At 36.8% G+C, this 26019-nt stretch overlaps 1 protein-coding gene across 1 annotated transcript in view; it reads right to left on the bottom strand.

Annotated features, from left to right (window-relative positions):
* LOC120413750 (uncharacterized) overlaps nt 1-26019 on the bottom strand; it is a 154221-nt gene that overhangs the window by 56560 nt on the left and 71642 nt on the right. Inside the window, exon 3 of the mRNA XM_039574682.2 lies at nt 11350-12834. Coding sequence (XP_039430616.1) covers nt 11350-11986 — 637 coding nt within the window. The 5' untranslated portion in view covers nt 11987-12834. The remainder of the gene's footprint in view (nt 1-11349; nt 12835-26019) is intronic.

Here is a 26019-nt window from a genome sequence, read left to right on the forward strand (position 1 = left end):
ACGTCCAATCAAGCTCATATTTTGGATTTAGGCTTAGTATGCCCACCGGAACAAACCCTTGAATGCCCGCCAAAAAGTCATTTTTGTTACATCCTACTATAATCCTGCTCTAAAAATGAACTTTCTATTAAAAGTTCCTAGACCCACCTTCATGTATACATATCTACTCAGAATCGAAAACTGAACAAATGTCTGTGTGTGTGTGTATGTGTGTGTGTATGTGTGTGTGTATGTGTGTGTATGTATGTATGTGACCAAAATTCTCACTGAGTTTTCTAAGCACTGGCTGAACCGATTTTGATCGAACCAGTTGCATTCGACTTGGTTTAGGGTCCCATACATCGTTATTGAATTGTTTGAGGTTTCGATAAGTAGTTCAAAAGTTATGTATAAAAATGTGTTTTCACAAATACCCGGATCTCAATTATATGCACGTAAACGATGTCCGGATCCATCATCCGACCCATCGTTGATTAGGTAATTGAAAGGCCTTTCCAATGAGTCCAAGACATTGAAGATCTGGGAACCCTGTCTCGAGTTATGACCACTTAAGTGATATTCATGTACTTTTTTGAAGCCGGATCGCACTTAAATGTTTGTAAACTATGTCCGGATCCATCATCCGACCTATCGTTGGTTAGGTAATTGAAAGAACTTTCCAATGAGTCTAAAACATTGAAGATCTGGGAACCCTGTCTCGAGTTATGACCACTTAAGTGATATTTATGCACTTTTTTGAAGCCGGATCTCACTTAAATGTATGTAAACTATGTCCGGATCCATCATCCGACCCATCGTTGGTTAGGTAATTGAAATGCCTTTCCAATGAGTCCAAAACGTTGATGATCTGGCAACCCTGTCTCGAGTTATGACCACTTAAGTGATATATTTGTACTTTTTTGATGCCGGATCTCACTTAAATGTATGTAAACTATGGTTGGATCCATCATCCGACCCATCGTTGGTTAGGTAATTGAAAGGCCTTTCCAATGAGTCTAAAACATTAAAGATCTGGGAACCCTGTCTCGAGTTATGACCACTTAAGTGATATTTATGTACTTTTTTGAAGCCGGATCTCACTTAAATGTATGTAAACTATGCCCGGATCCATCATCCGACCCATCGTTGGTTAGGTAATTGAAAGGCCTTTCCAATGAGTCCAAAACATTGAAGATCTGGGAACCCTGTCTCGAGTTATGACCACTTAAGTGATATTTATGTACTTTTTTTATGCCGGATCTCACTTAAATGTTTGTAAACTATGTCCGGATCCATCATCCGACCCATCGTTGGTTAGGTAATTGAAAGGCCTTTCCAATGAGTTCAAGACATTGAAGATCTGGGAACCCTGTCTCGAGTTCTGACCACTTAAGTGATATTTATGTACTTTTTTGAAGCCGGATCTCACTTAAATGTGTGTAAACTATGTCCGGATCCATCATACGACCCATCGTTAGTTAGGTAATTGAAAGGCCTTTCCAAAGAGTCCAAAACATTGAAGATCTGGCAACCCTGTCTCGAGCTATGACCACTTAAGTGATATTTATGTACTTTTTTTAAGCCGGATCTCACTTAAATGTATGCAAACTATGACCGGATCCTTCATCCGACCCATAGTTGGTTAGGTAATTGAAAGGCCTTTCCAAAGAGTCGAAAACATTGAAGATCTGGCAACCCTGTCTCGAGTTATGACCACATAAGTTATACATTGTGTCTTTTTTTCTGGATCTAAAAAAATTATGAAACCATCCATATACTCATTTTTGGTAAAAAGTGAGGAAGGCATCAACCACATAGGTGGATTAAGTTAGTTTTACATATGTATGGTTCTAAGAACGCTTATCCAGTTGTCGCAGGTCATAAACTGCAATAGATTTCAATAGAGCAATCTTCAGCGAAACGGTGTGATGCTCCCTGGCCCACTAATTGTTCAACCCACTCACGTGCACGTTGAATCTCATTGAACTCTATTAAACCGGGGCGGCCGTCCCACTGCTGCGATGTTCCACGCATACAATCGATTCACGTGTTTGTTATTCATGAATGCCGCTTCTGCCGTGCGGAGGGGGGTTGTACCTATTTTCAACCTATTCTCGATACAAATCTAGTCCAATTGTTGTCCATCGTAAAATTATTCAAAAAAAAAAGTTTGAGCCGAAAAAAGGTTACGCTCCCCTTCTGTACACATTGTCCAAGCTCCAGCTGTTGCTGAATTCGCCAACCGTGCGCTTTTGGTGACACACAAAAAAAAGACACATGTCCCAGATCGATTTGTTGATTTTGCTACTATTTTTGCTGTTGTTTTGTTTCACCGTGGTCCGAAAGGTCTCGGCACTCTGTTTCGACACAACCTGAAGAGCCTGACCATCCGAGCGTTTAGCGAGATGTATACAGCTGATCAGCGCGAAGAAACGCCGCGCCACTTATTAATCAGCCTGCAGCGATGACCCTGGCCAGGTTTCCACAAGTGTCGGCTGGCTAGTTTGCTGTCACCAGCATGTGGACGACGACGAGTGTGTGTCACCAATCCGACACACAGAGGATGGCATAACTCATTGTTTGTTGGTGTTTGTCGCGCCGTGAAGGACTTTAGCAGCTTGGGGACACCTTGGGTAATCCGTGCCTAATGACGGTCAGATGCGGACGGATGGGACCTTTTGCTCGGTCGGGGGTCGACAGGTGATGGAGTTGCGACAGAGTCGAAGATATTGCCGAACATGTTTTAATGTTCTTGATAACACTTTGGAGTTTAAAACTGTAAGTTTATCAGATCAAATGATCAATCAGATAACTACAGTGAACTACGCTGAACACTAGAATGACAAAAAATTAACTACATGCAAAATTATTTTATTTTATGCTGCATGAGTTAAAAGAGTTCCCAAAATCGTGAACAAGCGTTCATGAGAATGGGAACCATGAACAAAGTGTTCAAATCCCATGGTACGATTTCTAAAAACGTACCATGGGATTTGAACACTTTGTTCGTGGTTCCCATTTTCATGAACGCTTGTTCACGATTTTGGGATGTAGAGAAAACTTTGTTTTTCCTGTTGGCTTATCTTTTTTTGGGCTAATCTTAGAGCGTCCAATTTCCCGGGGTTACAAAATTCCCGGGAAACGGGAAATTTTTACAAATTTCCCGGGAACGAAAATTATTCTGATCCTGCTTCTGATTTATATTTTGCTACAAAATTGTATAGAACAGCAACTTTAATGTTCAACATGAGTGTTAGGATCAATTAATGGCGTGACTGCTTTAAAAAAAATCATACAACTTCAGTAAAAATATAGAAATTATCCAATTTTATATGCTGTTTTTCAAAAAAAATATCGTTTGTATTTTTTTTTTTTTTTGAGTAATTACAATCCATGCTCCACAACCATAAAAATGCTTTTAAATATATCTCTTTGACTAGTTCTAAGGAATATGTTAAGAATTACTAGGGTTTGTGAATTTTCACGATTCCGTCGACAACGTAAAATTCGTGAAATTCCACAATTTCCGTGAAATTCCGTTAAATTCTAGGATTTTCTGAAATCATTGCCAAACATAAAAAAAAAACAAATATTTTATCCACAAAGGTTTTAAATGTAAATTAGGCAAAAAATAGTTTTGCTTAAATCATATATTTTCATTGAAAAACATATTACCATATTTCGATTATTAAACACTTTAAATTATATATGGCATTTTAGAGCATTTTCCAAATTTTGAGCATTGAGACCAAAGGTCCGGGATTTTTTATCATTGCTATTTTGTATTTTTTCAGTGTAGTAAGTTACTTTAGAAGAATAGAAAGCATCTAGGTATATTTTTTGCTGCAATTCAGATAAACGCAATTTAGTAAATCCTGAAATTCTCATCACTATTATCACGATTTCGCTCCTTCAACATATATTTGAAAATCAGTGAAAATTCCATGTACAATTCAGCAATGAGTTTTTTTTCGCCGTTCATTCAAACTCGAGGGTTATTATTTTAATCTTACAAAAAACAGCCATTTTCTGAAACATTGTAGTTTTTTCTTCAACCCGTGAAATTTCCACGAAACTTGATGTTCCCGTGAAACTGTAAATTTTCAGTTTAAAAAATCACTTAGCTTACTTGCTTAATATATAATGTTCAAAAATCTTTCTAGTTGTTCAACATAAGATTTTAAAGGTTATTACAGCATTTTTCTTGTTCCGTAACATTTCCGCGAAATGTTGTGTTTTCGAATAGTGGTCCCCGTGAAAATTGCATTTATTTAGCGTGAAAAATCACTAAGCCTAAGAATAACATTGACACATAAAGTTAAAAAAAAAAATCATGTTGAAATGATGTTTTTCATGGCAAAGAGCATATTAATAAATGAATAGAAGCATAGAATTCATCTTACAAATTTAACTTCTCGTGCTTTTTTACTTAGAACACTATTTCATGAGATCACTATATTTTTAAAAAAGGTTTGGTTACCTCATTCAAAAACGGTCCAAAAAAATCAGGGGGCAAAAAAAATTTAAAAACTACAAAATTTCAATATAATTAAATATAAGTGTATTCAGCTAAAATCAATTTAATTACATTCTTCTCGATTTCGATTTCAGTCGATTATATTCCAATGATTTAACAACAATTTTCGCTTAAAAAAAGTTACCAAAAATATAATTGTTTTTGTATCTCTTTGTATTCACCGTTATGCATTCTGCTAAAACGCTCAACCAGACCAGCATAAAATAGTTTATTTTCATTTCATAATTGTAATTTTTATTGCCAAACAAATAAGCAAGACCTTTTTCAAGGTGTGAATGATTCAGAAATAAATTTAATCTGAAATAACCCTGAAAAGAATCTGATTATTTTCTGCTGAGTTCAACACCCAAAATTCAGAGTCGAGATAATCGTTCTCTCAAAATTTATTGAGGGCTCAGTGCCAAAATCGATAGAATAATGGTACCAACTCACACCATCATAACAAATGAGTTCATTCGTTAGTTGAATCAATAAATCTCCAACAAGTGTCATACATCGACTTCTGACTTCTCCTTGGTCACCAAGCTGTGGTGGCCGAGGCAGCTAAGTCATTGGATTGGTTTGTCAAAGGTCTCTGGTTCGATTTCCGTTGTCGACACTTTTGGTTTTTTGTTTGACGGATGAACTTTTTTTGCAAATGAATCTCGAGAGAATAGTTCTATCGCCCATCTCGAGCTGTGTTCTCTGCGTCCGTGAATGGTACCACTATTCTCTCGACTCGAGACCATCATTCTCTCAGACTAGCGCTGCCAGTTTTGGGTGAATATGAACAGTAGATTGACATAAATAAAATCAAGTTAGGTTCTCGCATTTTTTTGCGCAAATTTTCAAAACATTGGGACCAAAAAGTAAGGAAAATGTATACTTCCACTTGAATGGGAAATATTATTTTTCGGGAATTCCCGGGATTTCTTCAATCTTCAATTTATTTCAAGCAAATTTGTAGGAAATTTCCTCATCATTCCAAAAAATATTTTTAGGCATGGCTATGAATCCTGCAGAGACAAAAATCCCCAGTTTTCGAAAATCAAGATTCCTTAAAAAACTGCAATACAGTACCGACTCGATAATCCGATAATCCGCCTTGGAAAAATTTCACTTCGGATAATCGAATCACGAAAAAAATATGTTGTTGTTTATTACTGTTGTTTATTTATTACTATCGCTTATGTATTTAAATCCAAGATGGCGGTCAAAATGGCGGTTGTGAAACATGCATTTTGTAATTTAATAAGCAATCAACTATTCAAATATTACTAAAATGGGGTCACAGAATTTGAATTTAATATTAAAGTAAGAAAATTAATAAAAAACGAAAACATATTTTTTATTCATGATTCCAATATCCGAAGTACCACACAAACCTTAGCATAATCGAACTGGGGATAATCGAGTCTGGATTGTACTGTCAAATGAATTTTGACCAACTTGTGTCATAGCTCAAATAAGAAGACGACATTTTTGTTATCTAAAACATTTTCAAAAAAACAACAATTTTCCAACATGGTATTTTTTGCGCCATTCTTTTTGTTGTGTCAAAAGTCAAATTATTCAAACTTGGATGTTTTGAATATTTTCATAGTTTTTTAAGGACTGCTAAAATTGTATGGTAAAAAGAAAAAAATAATTAAATTATCATGCAAAAAGCTTGAATCGAATCGCAGTCCTCTTGCAAATGTTTGTTTATTTTTTCTGGTGGCAGCTCAATTTCTCATTTCAAATCAAATATTCACATCGCATTCCCTTTTCTCCACCACGCGTTCACTGCAACCAAATTCCATTCCTTATAAAATGGTGGTGCAGCGAGCTGCTTGCTACCTGCCCGATATCGCAAACCTCAAATCAGTGATCCATTTTTGAATACCAACTCCACGTTGAGTCATCATTACGCTCCACAAATCAACACAGCCGAGGCAAGAAAGGTGGTGTGCTGCCCCTTAAAGTACAATTAAAATTCCACAGCTTAGAGGGGTACGATCCTGAATGAAAGTCTTTTGAGCGGCGACGCGATGACAATCTCCGCGTGGTGATTAGTTTTGTGGCGCGCTCCACTTGTTGAATACGCCCTTCGTCACTTTCTTCTCGTGACTGTCTACTTAGTGGTGTCATTAGGTTGATAATTCTCCACTATCGGCGCCTCGCGTTACACTTTACAGCACAAAAGACTCGCTTTTGTGAAGGTTCTACCTTGTGGCATAAAGGGGTGGAGCGACTTGATGCGCTGGGAAGTGGAACAATTAGGTCGTCCTCCGCCCTCCCTCAACTATGCCAAGTCAACACCTCATCTATTCAGTAAAACTAACCAACTCTCCTGCCCCTCTCGTACAACTCCGTACCATAATTGATTTCGTCAATTCATCGTCACGTCGTCGTTCTCTGTGTCGCGAGACCCGAAGACCGCTTCATGGCGTTCTAATCAATTACCGGCGTGTCGTCGTCGTCGTCGGAACGATGAAACAGCTTATCTGGCAACACTGTCACCGAGCAATGCACCACTTACGGGACGATCTCGGGCCAGGTTGGCTGCACTTGTCGTCGGTACACATCCGGTTGATTACCAACCACCAGTCAGCTAACTGTGAACTGTCCTGAATTAGCCGTGCGCGCGGCCTGGTGATGGGTACGTCACGCTCCAGTCCTGAATGGAACCGGGTTCGCGCCATCGACATCGGTACCACCAAACATCGGCACGATACGCGCGACGACTACCGCGCCAGTGGTGAAGATGGCGAGCATTAATTATTTTAATTGAAATTGACATTCTAACCTTTCCGGCATGTGCTCGTTAGAAGTCTATCTGGTACCGACGACGACGAGCTGTGAGCAGAGTACGGCACGCCCACTCCACGTGTGGTGCACCCCTGTGGCATGACTGGAGCACAACCGTAGAACAATAGACTTGTGGCCAGGGGTCAGGGTTGTAGCGAGATCTTGTTGCAGGTCACCTCGGGGCGCAAAAGTCATCCGAAGCCGATATACTCGAAGTGAATGTTTTACCTTGGTTGGTATTTTGTTAACGTGCACGGCAGACAGATGATGTCGTTCTACAGTTTGTAATTAAGTCTGTGTGATGTTTGCAAATGGTAGGTCGTGCCTTTCTCAATAACGGCATGGCCGTACGTCGTTCGCAGGCTACATTCTGACGCATTCCACGATGCTTAGCACCACGTTGAGTCATTAAAGTATTCATCTAAGCCACTTTTGTAATGAAATGAACGTTTAAACGATTTACAATTTTAATTGTTCTGAGATTGTGATGCTCTGTAGCGCTATATTAGTGGAATGATATACAGTCAACTTTCTGGTTGTCAATATTGAAGAAACCATTGATGAAGAGAAGTTTTAGTCCACAGGACTAAGGGACCATTCATAAATCACGTGGACACTTTTTTGAAATCTCAGTCTCAAGAAGTTTGATACGTCACATGACTGGTTTACGCTCGTCGTAATATGGAAAATTTAAAAAATGATCAAATCAAACCAGAACAAAGCCTTTTGGGCTTCAAAACAACCCCTTAACATTTGGGAGCGATTGGTTGCGTCCACACTTTGCGCATTGCATCTCAATTTTGTATGGGAATTCTTATGGGAAATCTCTCTTTTTAACATTTAGAATTTAATCATCAAACCAACACAATAGTTTTAAAATTGAGAAAATTCTCTAAAACTTTCCCCAATAAATTATTGTGCTATCTTGCTCCTGAGCAGTTCTCTACGAAATCAGTCTTTTATATTATTTTAAATTTTTGTTTTTTTTTTTAATCCGACTGAAACTTTTTTGGTGCCTTCGGTATGCCCAAAGAAGCCATTTTGCATCATTAGTTTGTCCATATAATTTTCCATACAAATTTGGCAGCTGTCCATACAAAAATGATAATTCGAAAATCTGTAACGTATGAAGGAATTTTTTGATCGATTTGGTGTCTTCGGCAAAGTTGTAGGTATGGAAAAAGGACTGCACTGAAAAAAAATGATAATGGTAAAAAAATTGTGATTTTTAGTTTCACTTTTTGTCACTAAAACTTAATTTGCAAAAAAAATACTATTTTTTTTTCTGATATGTTGTAAAGAACATCAAATGCCAACCTTTAAGAAATTTCCAGAACGGGCAAAAAAATATTGACCGAGTTATGAGTCGTTTTTCGATGTAAAATCGAATTTGCAATCAAAAGTAGTAGTGTAATTTTGATCAAGTGCAACATTTTCAATTTATAGCCATTTTTAGGTATTTTATTTGAAAATAGTCGCAGTTATTTATTTTTTCAAATTAGTTCCCATGTTTGCCCACTTTTGAAAAGAATATTTATAAAAAGCTGAGAAAATTATCCATATTTTGCTAAAAATGGCTATAACTTGAAAACGGTGCACTTTATAAAAGTTTCACTACTACTTTTTATTGCAAATTCGATTCTAAATCGAAAAACGAAGTTGAAATTTTTTTTCTACCAATATTACGATTTTTTAAACAAAAAAAAATTATTTTACCATTTTTTATCGTGTATCATTTTTTTCAATATAGTCCTTATCCATACCTACAACTTTGCCGAAGACACCAAATCGATCAAAGATTCCTTCAAAAGGTACAGATTTTTGAATTTTCGTATATTATTTATGTATTTGTATGGCCAAATTTGTATGGACAATTATATGTACAAACTAATGATGAGAAATCGCTTCTTTGAGTTTACCAAAGGCACCAAACAAGTTTCAGATGGATTAAAAAATACAAAAATTAAAATTAAAAAAAAAACGATTTTGAAGAGAACTGCTCAATAATCAAATTGTTCATAACACGCAATGTGGGATTCAAACGAAGCGCAATTTGTTATGCATTTTCACATTATTAGAGTTTGTTGTAAAATACGCAAATTTTCACAAAATATCGTATCATATTCGAAAATACTCTAATTTTTCCTTACTCGCAATGTGGGATTCAAAAGAAGCACAATTTTGTATGTATTTTCACTTGATTTTTTTGTAAAATACTCAAATTTTCATAAAAAATAACTATGGACATGTATTTTGTTTAAATTTAAGTATTGTACAAAAGAAAAAAATATGTAGCAATAATTAAAGTCTTCTACACAAAAACTCTAGTAAAATGAAAATGAACAAACAGTCATTTCACTTTGTTTGAAACCCATTCCATGTTGCAAATTAAAAAAAATGAGTATTTTCAAAATACAAGGTATTTTGTATAAATCTCAGTATTTTACAAAAAAAATTCTGACAATTTTGCTTCGTTTGATTCCCATAAGGCTGGTACAAATTATATTTACAGTTTTTGTCCCCCTCCCTTATAAGATTTCCCAAAAAATCACGGAGCACAAAGATTTTTTTCAAAATACTTCAAAATTTCAATCGAAATTTAAGTGCAATCAGCTGAAATCAATTTGAAATGAATTCACCTGCGTACAGAATCATTTTTAACATGGTTGACTTATAAATCTTTTGAATTTTAGATTTTTTTTTTTTTCGTTAAATCTTACATTTTTTGAAAATTAATGATTGCAAAACAACTGAACTAGTGTAAAATGCATTTTAAAGCAATTTTTCCATGCAAATGTTAAAACTAGGGCTTGTTATTTCAATTTTTATATTTTTTTATTTATTTAATCCCCTCCCCTCTCGACCCTGGCCAGAGCCTTGAGACAAAAACATTTAAAATATTTGTATCGGCCTAATGCAAATTAAAAAAAAATATTATTTTCGAAAAAACACGATATTTTATGAAACTTTAGTGTTTACATAAAAAAAACACTAATAAAGGTAATTTAGTATTAATATAATTGTTTCTTTAAAAAGATTGAAGAGTTGAAATTATTTCAAACACATATATTTTATGACTCACAAGTTCCTAGACCCATTTTTGTTCTAAGGAAAACAAAGTTAAACCAAAACAGAACTGAGCACCGAAACAGTATTCTGATTACATTTATGGTTTTCAAAATGCATACAATAATCAAGGCAAACAAATTAACAGCACAGTTTTTAACACGGGACCCGTGGTGTACAGGTAAGCGTGATTGCCTCTCACCCAGTCGGCCTGGGTACGATCCCAGAAGGTCCCGGTGGTATTTTTCGAGACGAGATTTTTATCTTATCACGCCTTCCGTCGGACGGGGAAGTAAATATTGGCCCCGGTCTAACCTAGAGGGTTAGGTCGTTAGCTCAATCCAGGTATAGGAGAGTCGTCCTGCCTCGGTGGAAAAAGAAGTTTGCAATTGCCTCAACAATCAAGCCTTCGGACACTTAGTTTCGAGTAGGAATCTCGCAATCGAGAACGCCAAGGCAATGCTGCAGGGCGAATAATTTGATTTTAATTTTTTTGAATATTTTATGAAGACTTGAATAGGTGAGTCAATGACACAAAATTGTTTCTTTGGTCATAGAGAAGGCCGCACAAAGTTTGAGCCAAATGAAAAAAAATACAAATCAATTCCATTTCCGAAATTCTGGGAGAATGGTTCGAATGGCTTAATGACTTAACTTGAAGCTCAGGCCGGGACCAATGAGAAAGAATATGACGACTGAATAAATCAAAACTGAAGAAGAAATGGCAGGTATTAAATTTAACAGCTGAAACCTTTTAAGCTACATTTACACAATGTTGGTTTTGTAGCCAGGGAATTAGAAAATCCGCTTTTTTCAAATGTTATTCCACAATTTTTACGAGCATGTATTTTTTTGTGGTGAATATGTGAAGATATCACATCACATGATTGAGTTTCATTTGAACTCGAAGAAGCACAAATTTTACACGAAGCTTGATAAAAAAAACGATTGACCGATCCCTATAAATTACCCTTCTAATTCTAAACAAATGAACTCACCTTTCGCCCACCCCGTCAGCACGTTCCCCAGGTAGGACACCTTGTACTCCGGATCAGGCCTGCTAATCTCGATGCTATGCGAGTTCCGCCGCAGCAACCGTCCCAACCCCCGCGTAATCGACCTGATTGCCCTCGGGCCACTTTCACTGTCGTTCACGTAGCACGCGTCCCCAATCTTCGGCTCCTGCTGCTCAGCCGAGGCACTCCCGGCGGCGGCATCCTTCTTCTGGAACCGCTCCGCACCCAGGAAGCCCCGCCGGAACTGCTGCTGCAACTTCAACAGCGCACCGGCGCCCTCCTGCTGCTGCTCGAACTTTTTGGTATTGTAGTTGTTGCCGAAAATGCGCGCAATCGAGGCGCTCTTCACGAAGCGCGACTTTTTCTTCTTGGCGGGATCGGCGGGGGCGGTCACTTCGGTGGCCGTGGCGGCCGCCCGCTGTTGGGCGTGCTTTGCGATGGTCCCCGTTCCGGGATCACTCTTTGGTCGGCGCCTGAGCGCGAAAATGTTAAACTTGTCCAGCTTTTGATTCTTGGTGCAGCCGAGGCACGCCTCGGACTCGGTGGGTTGTACCTTGAGGACAAAGTCCACCTCGTCGCGGCCGGCCGCCTCCGGCGGTGGACCTCCGTTGGAAGTCATGTCACAGCGTTCCCTTTCCACGAGATTCACGAGGGAGCGCCCGGAAATTGCTTCTCAATTGGATTTTCCAAACGCGACAGATTCGGGCATGGTTCTTCACTAACTTCACTACAGCGTTGTACTGCAGTTACGGATTGTGCACTGACGACCGCCGTCAAGCTCTCACATTTTGCACTAGCCGAAGCCGAGGGGGTTTCCTCAGAGGCTCACACTGCGCGCTTGGAACGGAAAATTATCTAACGGAAATTAGCAGTTTTCAACTTTATTTCTTCTTGCCGTTGCCGCTTTACGTAACGCGAGCCTCCACCATGCTCTCGGTTATTGCTCAAGACTCGAAACACACACACACTCGCCTAAGGCCTTTTCGAATGCAAAAAAATGAAAATTTCAGCAGCTCTAGATTTAATTACGCGTGTACCGCGCGAACTCAACACACTATGCACTAGACGATCAATCTGACACTCGCGGCACCTTGCTGCTGCTGCAACTCTTCACGGTTAGACCCTTAAGGGGTACGAAGCCTTGAACTCGATTGGTGTTCTTAGCGCCCCACAGCTACTGCTACTATTGCTCTGACGCCACCAAGCGCCCAATTTGGCCTTCTTAATTGACTAACTGCCCGACTGCCTGTAGACTGTGATGTGTGCGGGATTAGACGAGAGTTCGGTCCGTTCTGGTGAGTCTGTAGAAAGATACTGGCGCGCAGCGACTCGCTGGAAATCTGTCCCCGTAAGAGGTGTTTTGACGCCGTGTCGTTCAGGTTCTCTCTTTTTTTGTTGTTGTTCAGGTGTCCGGATTAATGTGTTGTAGTTGATGGTTGGTTCGGGGGTTGGTAGAGGAGCTCCAATCTGTGTGCGGGGACAAAGAAGAAAATCCGTACGTTAGTATGTGGACATTGTGGGGCATTCGAAGTCGATATACTCGCTTGATGAAAAAAAAGTTAAGAAGTGGGGTCGCAATGACTTTATCGCTTTATTGGTCGCCGCCGGAGAGGACGAATGACCAATCAATTATATGTTTGGGAGATATCTCTCTGTATAAGGTTAAAACGAGTCGAAAGAAACTTTGGGGTTGGGAAATCAAACTGGAAACTAGCCTTGGTCGGTTTTTTTTTTCTCTTTGCGGGTGCGAAAACTTTTCTTTATGGCACCCTGGCTAGTCGTTGGCAATCAACGTGGTAAAGATAAAGTTTTGTTTGGTTTCATGGTTAAAGTTTGCTCGTTCTATGCTGTAATTGAAATCGAAACTGTTTTATAGTGGCAAAGCAAGTTGATAAACAAAAAAAAAGATTTTGATTTCTTGCAGACGAACTTTTTAAAAGATTGTGTTTGTAAGATTATGCATTAGAAACATAAATAAAGAAAAAGTGAAGAAATTTTCAAACAGCTTGAAAATATTTATTAACCAAATAAATTTGTAAAAAAAAAGCAAAAAGTTTACCAAACATAATAAAAAAGCAGTTTCCTCAGACATCAATAATTTTAATTTATTATCTACGATTTCTACATCATTTGTTTTTCCACACAAGTCTCCATACGGTTTTGGGGCCATAGGAAATTGGTATCTAAATGTATGAAAATCTGTACCTATTGAGAAAGAATTTATTGATCGATTTGGTATCTTCGGCAAAGTTGTAGGTTATGATTAGGACTTTTCAGAAAAAAAATGCACACGGAAAAAGATCCTTTTTGATCTTTTTATAACTTAAACATTATTTCCCAAAATCGGCTAAAAAAATCTTGCAATAAAAGCACATCTAAAAAAACTATTTTTGACAAGTTAAGAAAATTTCCTACAATTTTCTCTGTGAAACTTTGAAATCGAGCGATTAGTTTCTGAGATACAAATTACGTAGAGAACTACTCTTTTGTCATTTACTATTACTTTTATTTTCGTTGAAACTTGCAACTTTTGACAAGAAAGGGTTTTAATAAAATTCATTCGTTGAATCAATTCCCATTACCCACAAAACCTTTCTAAATGATAAAAGTATTAACATTTAGAAAAAAAACCCAAGATCGACTTGATGTCTCCGGTAAATTTATAAGTTGCAAAAAGTGTTGTACAACAATACAAATTTATTAAAAATATACACTTGGAATAGAATCAACTTTTTATTGATTTTTTTAATTATGGGTTTCATATAAATGAAAACCGAGTAAACCTTTCTGATTTTTTTTTTTGAGACTGTAAAAAATCCTTTGAGCTAGGATGAGCTGCTGCAAGTTTGCTTTCCCAAAATATGAAAAAAAAAGCTTGGTAAATGACGCAATTATTAACGATTTTATTTATTATTATTATTATTATTATTATTATTGTTTTATTTTTGCACGATTAGACGAAATACACAATTTTCACATATTTACAAGAGAATAACCTTGAAATTTTTTTAATGTCAATTCAGAGGATCAAAACTCAATTTTCCAAAATTGGTATTTTTTTGATTTTCGAGATTTGTTGATATGTTTTAGGAGACCAAAACCCGCAACATTTAAGCCATACAGAACTATGGTCAAAAATTTGCCGCCAAGTTTTGAATGTTTGAAAAAAAGTGATTTTTGGATAATAAATTATTTAATACATAAAATTTTTTCGTCCTCATTTTTTAATGTAAATTTGAAATTGCAATCGACAAATTTTCCAAGACAGATTTTATGACAAAGTACCTTGTTTTCAAAATATAGGCACCGAAAGTTTGATTTCAGTTAAATATTTGCAGTTTATCGATTTTTTAAAATGGTGACCATGAAGGACCATTTCCGATATTTTTTATTTTTTATTTTTTGAAAAGTTCAGAAAATTTGCTATAAAATTGTCTGAGAGACATTGAAAGTTAGACCCCTGGTTGTTGAGATACAGCGGCTTAAAGGAAAAGAAATAAGAAAATTGAAGTTATCTAAGCCTAACCCAAACAACCATCCTTTTTGTAATACCGACGTCTCAGCAACTACAACTACATTCGTGAAATTTTTCAATCTTTTCGAAAACAATATTTTTTAAATTTTTGAAGCAGGATTAACGTTTCAAAAGGGCCAAACATTCAATCTTACGCCCCTTTGAAGTGATATTGAAATATTCCAGATTCAGACGATTACGTCGATTCTTAAGTTTACATCAACCGTTTTACACGAGATTCATCATTTCCAAGCTGAGTAAATTGATACTTTTTGAACAGGCGGAAGCAAAAAATTCTAAGTGTAAATATAGGTATTCGGTGCCCTCTCCCCGTGCCCATACCTTCACACTTAGGAGACCCGGGAGGCGGAGTCTTGTCGCAAAAAGAACGATACACGCCTGTGGATCCGTTGACGAAACCGCAAGGTTTAAGAGGGCCACATTATAATAAGGTGTTACGTCGATTCCGTTTTTTTTTTTTTTGAACAGGTAAAAATTTTACATGAAAATTATGTACCAGAAGGAATCATGTATTGTGTTGACGTAGGTTTGATGCAAATTTTACGGACATTTACACAAAATCAAATGAAAATTGCCATAATGAACTTTCTGGCATTGTTATTTGAAATTATTATGAGTAAACCATTTAGAATAGTAGAAAAAGTAAATATTTAAAAAAATAAAATTACAAAAAAGTGTTATAGTTCATTTGTCCCTCAAGAGCGAGTCCACGAGCAAAGCATACCCATCTCGCATCGACCTCAGCAAATTGCCTGGAATTTTCAGGGGTTGGCAATCCAGAGGTCGCCGGTTTGAATCCCACGGCGGGCGCTCTAAAATTCTTTGTGTAAATATGGGTATTCTTTTATACACTTAGGATACCTTGTAGATAAAAAGGAAGACACTAGTGGTTGGTACTAGCAATGGTGGCCGACAGCTATAAATTAAACTTCGTTTTTTTTAGGTCAACGGGAAGTGGGGCAAATCGGGACACAAAGTTTGAAGGTTCAAAAACGTCAAAAATCTTTAAAAAGGCTATAACTTAGATTCAACTTAATTTCAAAATTCATCTGAAAAATGCAACAAAATTCAGGGAAAAGCATCCCAAATGGTTAAATCTAAAGGGCGTTTTAGTGATAAAATTGCATAATTTTCAACTCAAATAAAAAAGTGTTCCATCCAGATATCAACTCGGTTCGACCTGCAGCTTGTAGGGGACATCTGGGACTACCATCTGAGACTGAGAACGCTTTGGGTAAGGCAGTAATTCGGGGGACCCCTTAGATCAAATTTTTCGGTGACAATTTCATCATATTCGTGTTCCTGAGACAATCTCACAATAGAATGTTTCCTGCATTTTGTGGCATTTTGTACGCCCTTTCAGACGCATTTTAAATTTAGAAATTAAATTTAATCTTGCATAAGTTATAGTCTTTTTAAAGATTTTTGACGTTTTTGAACATTTAAACTCCCGATTTGTCCCACTTCCCGTTGACCTAGAGTGCTCATATTTTGGCCAGATGCTCGTTTTATGTGTACAAACAACCCCTGAAAATTTCAGGCAGATTGGTGAGGTTTAAACGACGTCCCATACAAACGGGTATTTCCTGTTCGTGGACTCGCTCTTAAATCGACATTAGTCAACAACTACGACTAGGTTACAATCTTTTTAAGAGTTCTCTAAAACGTGTTTTTAATTTTGATAGCAATCTAGGTTTGTCGTTTTTAATTTAGAATTAACCTTTAAGCCAGTAAAAGTTAATACCCTTTTCCGCTTGAATGACGTTGTCAAACTTTCCGTTCCAGTCGATTAGTCTAAATCAAAGTCTCACTTTACAGCGTGAACAAAACATCCGCAGTGAGTTTAGTGAGGGGTGCCAGTTGATTTGAAAACACTTGCAAAACAAACAAATGAACAAAAAAAAAGTACTAAAACAGAGTGCCGAGTTTCGTAATCACATGATCACATCTAGCAATTCTAATGTATACAAACTTCTTCCAGGATTGATTAGTCGGGCGGGTGACGGTTTTGCACGTTTTGCTGCACGGTGGGGAAGTTTGCGCAGAAACTTGCTTTTCGGTGGGATGGCCGCAGATTACGTAAAGCTGCAGGGTAAAACTCGAGGGACTCGAGTTGTGTGTGTTGTGAAATACTCGCTTTGAGAACGTCTGGGACGTTGCAACTTTCGAGCACGATGATCAGTGTCAACAGAGGTCAGGCTCGCTACCGGTCTCTCCGGCGAAATGAATAAACATTTGTGGAGGTATACCTCGTTGACGGTAAATTTACTGTCAATTAAGCTACACGTGACATGGGTCCGGTCTGGGACCAAGAATTGTACAAATGTTCTCGCGGATTCTAAATGTCTAAATAGCTCGGTAGTTGGGGAGAAAACAACCACCCGTCGGAGGTTACGTGACCGACGGCGTGTGTAACGTCCACGTGGTTATCGTGTCCTTGATCCGTGTCGCTATCACGTTCTGCGGGATTCGCAACTCCCTCTAATGCGCCAACAGGTCGTACGTGTGCGCAACCCGTAGCCAAGATCAAGCGCGCGCGCGCGCCCGCTCGCGAGGAAATGCATTCGGCATTCGTGTGACAAATTGCCTTGCCGTGTGGCCATTATCTCCAATGAGAATCGCAATTTATTCAAATCGGGCTTCCGTATATCGTTTGCGCTGCTACTCCCGGGAGCGAGCACCCTGATTACACTTTTCACCGTACGGATAAGCTGACTTTTGTTTTTGCTCTGAAGTCTACCGCGCAGATCGGGGTGCACGCGCGAAAGTTCTTCAAACACTTCGCGTGAACATCCCATAAAGTACGGCGTCGACCGACGACGACGTCGACGGAGAGTTGTCTCCGCCAGTTGCAATTTACATGGTCATTAGTGATAATTGCTACTCATTGTCCTATTCGAGAGTCGTGCGGTACTTTGAGCTGCAGGGTGGCGAGACATTAAATGTTTTCAAACGCTGTACGAAATTTGAAGTTCTCAATCAACACTGACAGTTGTTGGCCGAGAGCAGAATAGCCTCAACTTTGGCTGAGAGGATAATGCCCTCGAGTTATGTTCATTCGTTCACTGAAACTGTTCATCTCCACTGAAGGAGCTATTACACTACGCCCGAGCATGGGTAAATAACAAGGGAAATGCGTAATAATACCTTTCTCTGGTATCAATACCAAATTTTGGTATTCCCTGGACCCTTTAAAATTTGTCTTAAGGATTATGCAAGAGCAAAATGTGGTATCATACCAATTTAAGGTATTGTTTTGATATTGCAAAATTGCAGAATTTGTCAATGATCGAACACCACATTTTGGTATTCTTTTGGTTTTACAGTATTTTATCAAATTCCTCTGCAACTATGGGAAAATGTTGACCAATTTTGACAAAATAATTAATTTTGCGCTATAATGATGTCTCAAAGCGAATGCTTTCATTCAAAACCTGAAATTTCAAACTTGATTTTAAACATTTTTGATATACCCCCTAAAGAAATGACTTGAAATTGTGGAAAATTTTCTAAGTCAGGATGGCACATTTTGATATTATTTTAATATTGAAAGGTTTCATCAATTTTCTCTGAAACTATGGGAAATTTGTTAAAAAAAATTTACGAGTTAATTAATTTTGCGCTAAAATGACTTGAAACCCAAAAATGTTAAAGATGATTTTAAAAATTAGTGTGATATACCCACTAATATATTTTTCAAAAACGTTGAAATATCTCTAAGTCGGGATAACCAAATACTTTGAAAAACGAGTCAATCGACAGATTAATGAATTTTGGTGAATTTCAATTCAGTTTCATTTTAATAATACTTATTTTTCAATCTTGTTATTTTTCAGAAGCTTCAAGAACTTCAAGCACAGGCCGTTCATCAATGACAAATGCATTCGGTGTGGTGAAGAATATCACTAATAACAACATGGAATCATCAGGTGAGTAGATTTGGCTGTTACATATGAATAATTTCCGTTTTTTCACTAACTGCAACTGCTGCACTAAAAATGGTATGAAAATACCAAATTTTGGTATTACCGTAAACCGGGGTGACTTTGATAGGATTTCAATTTGTTTTTAGAATATTTTCCAACAGGTAAGGTTTTTCTCAAGATTATTATTTTTAAAACATGTACTGGGGTAGGCCACACAAAGTCTATGCACTATTTAGAAAAAAAAGTTTTTTCAATAGTGTTAAGAAAAATATTTACGTTAAAAATTCTATGTTCTAATTCCGGGGTGACTTTGATAGTCATAGTTTTTCTTGTTAAAATCATATTTAAGATGTTCAAACTTTATTTGTACGTTAAATGTACCATCACTAAAGTAGCTGATATAGTTTGTAAGAAAAAAAATCAATGTTTATATTAAGTTAACTAAGTTTATAAGCTTTTTAACAAAATACATATAAATTTTAGGTAAAATTGTTAAAAAGTCGGAATTTTGCCTGAAACTTGTTAAATATAGTTTTGTTTATAAAATTATCGATTTATATTGCATTTTATACTGAATTCGAAGCACGAATCACAAGTTTTCACATTTTACATGAAATTTGTTCAACTGAATTTGCCTATAAATTTGGAGATTTTTTTTAATTGTGTTTCAAAAACACATATTATTTATTATTTACAAACTTATTTAACCTTCTCCTAGTGGAAAATTGTCCAAAGAATCCGAAAATGCATTCCGTTTCCGATTAAAAATCATGTTCATTGAGAAAATCATGACACTTTGAGAAGTTTCAAATAATGACTTTCATCCACATTTTCTTAACTATAGTTATCTAACTTTATAAACCTTTCAAAAATTTATGAAAAGTTTTTCATGAGGTACTTTGAACACTTCTTTACCACGGTCAGTATGTTTCTGAACCATTCCTTACGTATTTTAATTGTACTCTTCATTTTGCGGAAAAATCGCAAACCTATCAAAGTCACCCCGGCTATCAAAGTCACCCCGTTTTACGGTACTTGTGCAAATACCAGCGACCATAATGTGCTCTTGGTTGCCCAGTAATAGATGGTAAAATACCATGAAATCATACCAAAATCATGTATGTGAAAGACCACAGAAATACCAAAATATGATTTTCCAAGGGCGCGGGAATACCTAAAAATAAAACCATGGCAATACCAAGTTTTGGTATTCAAGCAATGTTCAAAAATCCAGAAGACCTCAACTTGGTATTGAAATGGTTTTATTTTGAGGTATTATTTTACCCTTGGAATAACATGGTTTGGTATTGTTGTGCCCTTACACATACAAGATTTTGGTATGATTTCATGGTATTTTACCATCTATTACTGGGCAACCAAGGGCACATTTTGGTCGCTGTTATTTGCCCAAGTAATACCAAAATTTGGTATTCCCGTGTTATTTACCCCTGCTCGGGCGGCCAACAAACAAATAAACTCGCACTTTTTGACAATTTTCCAGTTTGCCAGCTTTGTTTGTTTTCCTGGATTTGTTTGTACAAACGTCAGCTTGGATACATTTTGCCTTGTTTGCGAGTTTGACGCAAAAAAAATGCGAGTTTGACAAACTGTCAAACACGAAAAAGTGCAAGTTTGTTTGTTTGTTTGCCATAGTGTAATAGCTCCTTGAGTGTCACCGGTAATGAACAGGCCTTGAATTGCCGTTCGCTGTAACTTTTTATTCCCATTCTGAGATCTTTTCCCTCTCAGATGATTGTTGCCCTACTATTCGGTGTAAGTAGCCACCCTGCCAGCTACAGTGTCAGCCGTCGAGACGGTGTACTGCCTTTGAAGAGGAGCCCTTTTTCGGGTAAATATACGTCTTAGCTTGAACCCCTCCTCCTTAAGTATACACAAGAGACACAAGGCAGCGTAAGCCTTACGTAATGACAGCTCACCGGGGTACAGTACTGGTGAAACACACGGATTACCATACGTTGAATCTCTCCCCTCGTTGCCGGTTGTGACAGAGTTATCAGATCGTTTTGATTCGGTAATTCCTACCCAGCTTGCACAAAAATTACCCTTCTTTGGCGCTCTACGGTGGCTTCTCTAAAGTGTCAAACCAACTTCAATCTCCCATCGCCCGAAAAAGTAGCAACAAGTCGCGAAGGTCACGCATGGTTTCGCCGAAAAACAGTCACCGTAGTCACGCGAATCAAAGGTGACCTCAGGTCCTCAAATATTGTTCAAACAAACCACCTGCTCGATACCTGACCTGTTGCTCTGCAGTGGGTAAGTTCCGCTCGACACAGGTGGAATCTTAATCAAGATTGTCGCCAAACGCGTGACCGGTTCTGCGTGTCGTGTTTGTGTTTTTAATTCTTGACGGTGATCTACGTCCACAGTTCTAAAGGGAAGACAGTCCTGTGCTGTTCAAGCCAATTAGTATGATGATCGGTGCCGGTGGCAATTGACTACCGATGACACCTGTGATAGGCCGGCGCGCGGCGATGGTTTCTTCCGTTGTCGGTCCGGAAACGTAAGCGTTGAAGTTAACGTTGGGGGGTGACCTTGGCCGGGACGTATCAATTGGCGAAGCGACTTGGCGTTTGCTTCCTAAACTAATGTAAATTACTTTAAAAATTTACTAGTTGTCAACCAAAAGACACAGCAAGGCAATTATTGGAGATAGATCCGGTAAGGGCATTGGTTTTACTCGATTGTTCAAGATTATTTAATCACACGTCAGATTACTTACCTTACCATGAGGTAACAATTAATTATTAGAAAGTGTGGTAAGCGAGGGGCGAACAACAAGTTGTACGAGATTATAGGCTACAAGTGATTGTTCAGTCTTTATTTAATTTTAAGAAGTGTACATTCAAAAAAATACGTGCTTTTCAATAATTTTCCAAACCAATTTCATAAAGGAGCAACTCTCTACGAAATCGGTCTTTTATATCTATTTTAATTTTTGTATTTTTTAAATCCGACTGAAACTTTTTCGCTGCCTTCGGTATGCCCAAAGAAGCCATTTTGCATAATTAGTTTGTCCATATGATTTTCCATACAAATTTGGCAAATACCCTCACAAAAAAGATAGATGATATTTCAAAAATCTGTATCTTTTTAAGGAATTTTTTGATCGATTTGGTGTCTTCCTCGGTTTAGCACCGCATATGGGGGATGCAGTACCGAGGCGTGCATAACTGAAGCTTATGAGATTTTGGCTATATGAGAGACATTGGCTACAATCGCATGAAAAATCATGCAAACATCCAAAAATTATAGTGTTTTGGAAACGGGATGATGGCAGCTATCCATTGCAATTATAATTACTTGCAAAAACAGCAAAATAATTGTTATTGCAATATGGGTATCAAAAAATCGGGTTTTGCCTTCCTCACTGAGGTAAGGCTATAATCCTGCTCTAAAAATGAACTTTGTATAAAAACGTCGTAGACCCACCTTCATGTATACATATCGACTCAGAATCGAAAACTGAACAAATGTCTGTGTGTATGTGTGTGTGTATGTATGTATGTGACCAACAAACTAGCTCATGTTTCTCGACACTGGCTGAACCGATTTGACCCGAACCTGTTGCATTCGACTTGGTTTGGGGTCCCATAGATCGAGTTTTATACAGATTGAAGTTTCGATAAGTAGTTCAAAAGTTATGTATAAAAATGTGTTTTCACATATATCCGGATCTCACTTAAATGTATGTAAACTAAGTCCGGGTCCACCATCCGACCCATCGTTGGTTAGGTTATCAAAAGACCTTTCCAACGAGTCCAGAACATTGATGATCTGGCAACCCTTTCTCGAGATATGGCCACTTAAGTGATATTGATGTACTTTTTGGAAGCCGGATCTCACTTAAATGTATGTAAAATATGTTCGGATCCACTATTCGACATATTGTTGGTTAGGTTATCAAAAGACCTTTCCAACGAGTCCAAAACATTGAAGATCTGGCAACCCTGTCTCGAGATATGGCCACTTAAGTGATATTGATGTACTTTTTGGAAGCCGGATCTCACTTAAATGTATGCAAACCATGTCCGGATCCACCATCCTACCAATCGTTGGTTAGGTTATCAAAAGACCTTTCCAACGAGTCCAAAACATTGATGATCTGGTAACCCTGTCTCGAGATATGACCACTTTAGTGATATTTATGTACTTTTTTATTCCGGATCAAAAAAAAAAAAATAGATGAAATTTTGTGTACAGCCATTGTTGGTAATGAGTGAGGAAGGCTCCAACCACATAGGTGGATTAAGTCAGTTTTTCCATACATTTCGAATGTAATACCATTATTTGTAATACTCAAAATTTTCCCAAAACAACGTATTTTCGAAAAAATACTCAAAATTTTAGTTTTTTACAATATGGGTATCAAATGATCGAAACTTTTTCATACATTCTAAATGTAATAACAAAATTTTTTGAAAATTCTTAATTTTTCACAAAACTACGTATTTTAAAAAAAATACTCAAAATTACAGATTTTCATAATAAGACAACATTTTTTGAAAATACTCAACATTTTCACAAAACTACTTTTTTTTTTGAAAATATACTCAACTTATAGTTTTTCACAATATGGCAATCACTGAATTATTGAAAATTCGAGTATTCTTTCAAAAATACATAGTTTTGTTAAAATTGTGAGTATTTTCAAAAAAAAATGGTTAAACTTTCGAAGTGTATGAAAAAATCCTGATCGCTTGAAATCCATGTAGTAAAAAACTTAAATTTTCAGTATTTTTTCAAAAATATGTGGGTAATTCTCCGCCAACTCACACGAAATCGGGAAAAGTTGCCCCGACCCCTCTTCGATTTGCGTGAAACTTTGTCCTAAGGGGTAACTTTTGTCCCTAATCATGAATCCGAGGTCCGTTTTTTGATATCTCGTGACGGAGGGGCGGTATGACCCCTTCCATTTTTGAACATGTGAAAAAAGAGGTGTTTTTCAATAATTTGCAGCCTGAAACGGTGATGAGATAGAAATTTGGTGTCAAAGGGACTTTTGTGTAAAATTAGACGCCCGATTTGATGGCGTACTCAGAATTCCGAATAAACGTATTTTTCATCGAAAAAAACACTAAAAAAGTTTTTTAAAATTCTCCCATTTTCCGTTACTCGACTGTAAAAATTTTGGAACATGTCATTTTATGGGAACTTTAATGTACTTTTCGAATCTACATTGTCCCAGAAGGGTCATTTTTTCATTTAGAACAAAATTTTTCATTTTAAAATTTCGTGTTTTTTCTAACTTTGCAGGGTTATTTTTTAGAGTGTAACAATGTTCTACAAAGTTGTAGAGCAGACAATTACAAAAATTTTGATATATAGACATAAGGGGTTTGCTTATAAACATCACGAGTTATCGCGATTTTACGAAAAAAAAGTTTTGAAAAAGTTGGTCGTCATCGATCATGGCCATTCATGGTCACCCGCGACAGACACGGACGACGAAACAAAGAGAAACGCAAAAAGTAACTTTTTCAAAACTTTTGTAGAACATTGTTACACTCTAAAAAATAACCCTGCAAAGTTAGAAAAAACACGAAATTTTTAAATGAAAAATTTTGTTCTAAATGAAAAAATGACCCTTCTGGAACAATGTAGATTCGAAAAGTACATTAAATTTCCCATAAAATGACATGTTCCAAAATTTTTTACAGTCGAGTAACGGAAAATGGGAGAATTTTTAAAACTTTTTTAGTGTTTTTTTCAATGAAAAATACGTTTATTCGGAATTCTGAGTACGCCATCAAATCGGGCGTCTAATTTTACATAAAAGTCTATTTGACACCAAATTTCTATCTCATCACCATTTCAGGCTGCAAATTGTTGAAAAACACCTCTTTTTTCGCATGTTCAAAAATGGAAGGGGTCGTACCGCCCCTCCGTCACGAGATATCAAAAAACGGACCTCGGATTCGTGATCAGGGACAAAAGTTACTTCTTAGGACAAAGTTTCACGCAAATCGAAGAGGGGTCGGGGCAACTTTTCCCGATTTCGTGTGAGTTGGTAGAGAATTACCCATGTAGTTTTGTGAAAAATTTGAGTATTTTTAAAAAATGTAGTTATTATATTCAAAATGTATGAAAAAAATAACCGATCGTTTGCTACCAATATTGTAAGAAATTAAATTTGAGAATTTTGCCAAAAATACGTAGCTTTGTGAAAATTTTAAGAATTTTCAAAAAAAATTGTTATAACTTTCAAAATGTATGAGAAAATATTGATCGCTAGATATTGAAATTTTGAGAATTTTTCTCGAAAATTCGTAGTTTTGTGAAAATTTTGAGTATTTTCAAAAAAAAATGTTTTAATATTCAAAATGCATGAAAAAATCCCGATTGTTTGATACCCATATTGTAAAAACTAAAATGTTGAGTATGTTTTTCAAAAATACGTAGTTTTGTAAAAATTTTAAGTATTTTCAAAAAAAAAATTTTTTATTCGAAATGTATGACAAAATTCTGATTGTTTGATACCCATATTGTAAAAAAGTATTTTTTCGAAAATACGTAGTTTTGTGAAGATTTTGAGTATTTTCAAATATGTTGTTATTACATTCGAAATGTATGAAAAAAATCCGATCATTTGATACCCATATTGCAATCAAAATAATTTAAAATATTTTTATGGAGAACATGGCATTTTTAAATTTTCGAAAACCGAGGCGTGCAAAACCGGGGCATGACTGTGCACTGAAAAAAATGATACACGGTAAAAATAGTTTGGTGATTTTAAATTTCAGTTACTTTATTTCTATTTTGAACATTTACATTGTATTTTGATATGTAATGAACCTAACATCGAATTAATTCAACTTTAAAATTAATTTAAAATTATACGTAAAAAAGTATTTCATTTTTTTCCAAATTGCTCGAAGAAAAAAAGAAAATACAACCCGATTCTTTTCAATTTATGTTAATATAACCTAAAAACCAGTTATTTGACTTTCAATCCGAAACATTTAAAGGTAACTTCTAAAAATATTCAATCGTTCAGTTCATACAGCATCCCCTACACGCGAATCCTTCAGGGCATCGTTTCATCACACACGACGGCGACCAATATATTGCAATAATGGCACTCATGAAAGACGACGACGACGACTCGTTTGACAAGCACTTTGGATTAGCATTTAATTGAGTGCCGCCGGAAGCTTTTCAAGCGGCGTT

The sequence above is a fragment of the Culex pipiens genome, chromosome 3 (genome assembly GCF_016801865.2).
Source record: "Culex pipiens pallens isolate TS chromosome 3, TS_CPP_V2, whole genome shotgun sequence".
In the NCBI taxonomy this organism is placed as follows: Eukaryota; Metazoa; Arthropoda; class Insecta; order Diptera; family Culicidae; genus Culex; species Culex pipiens.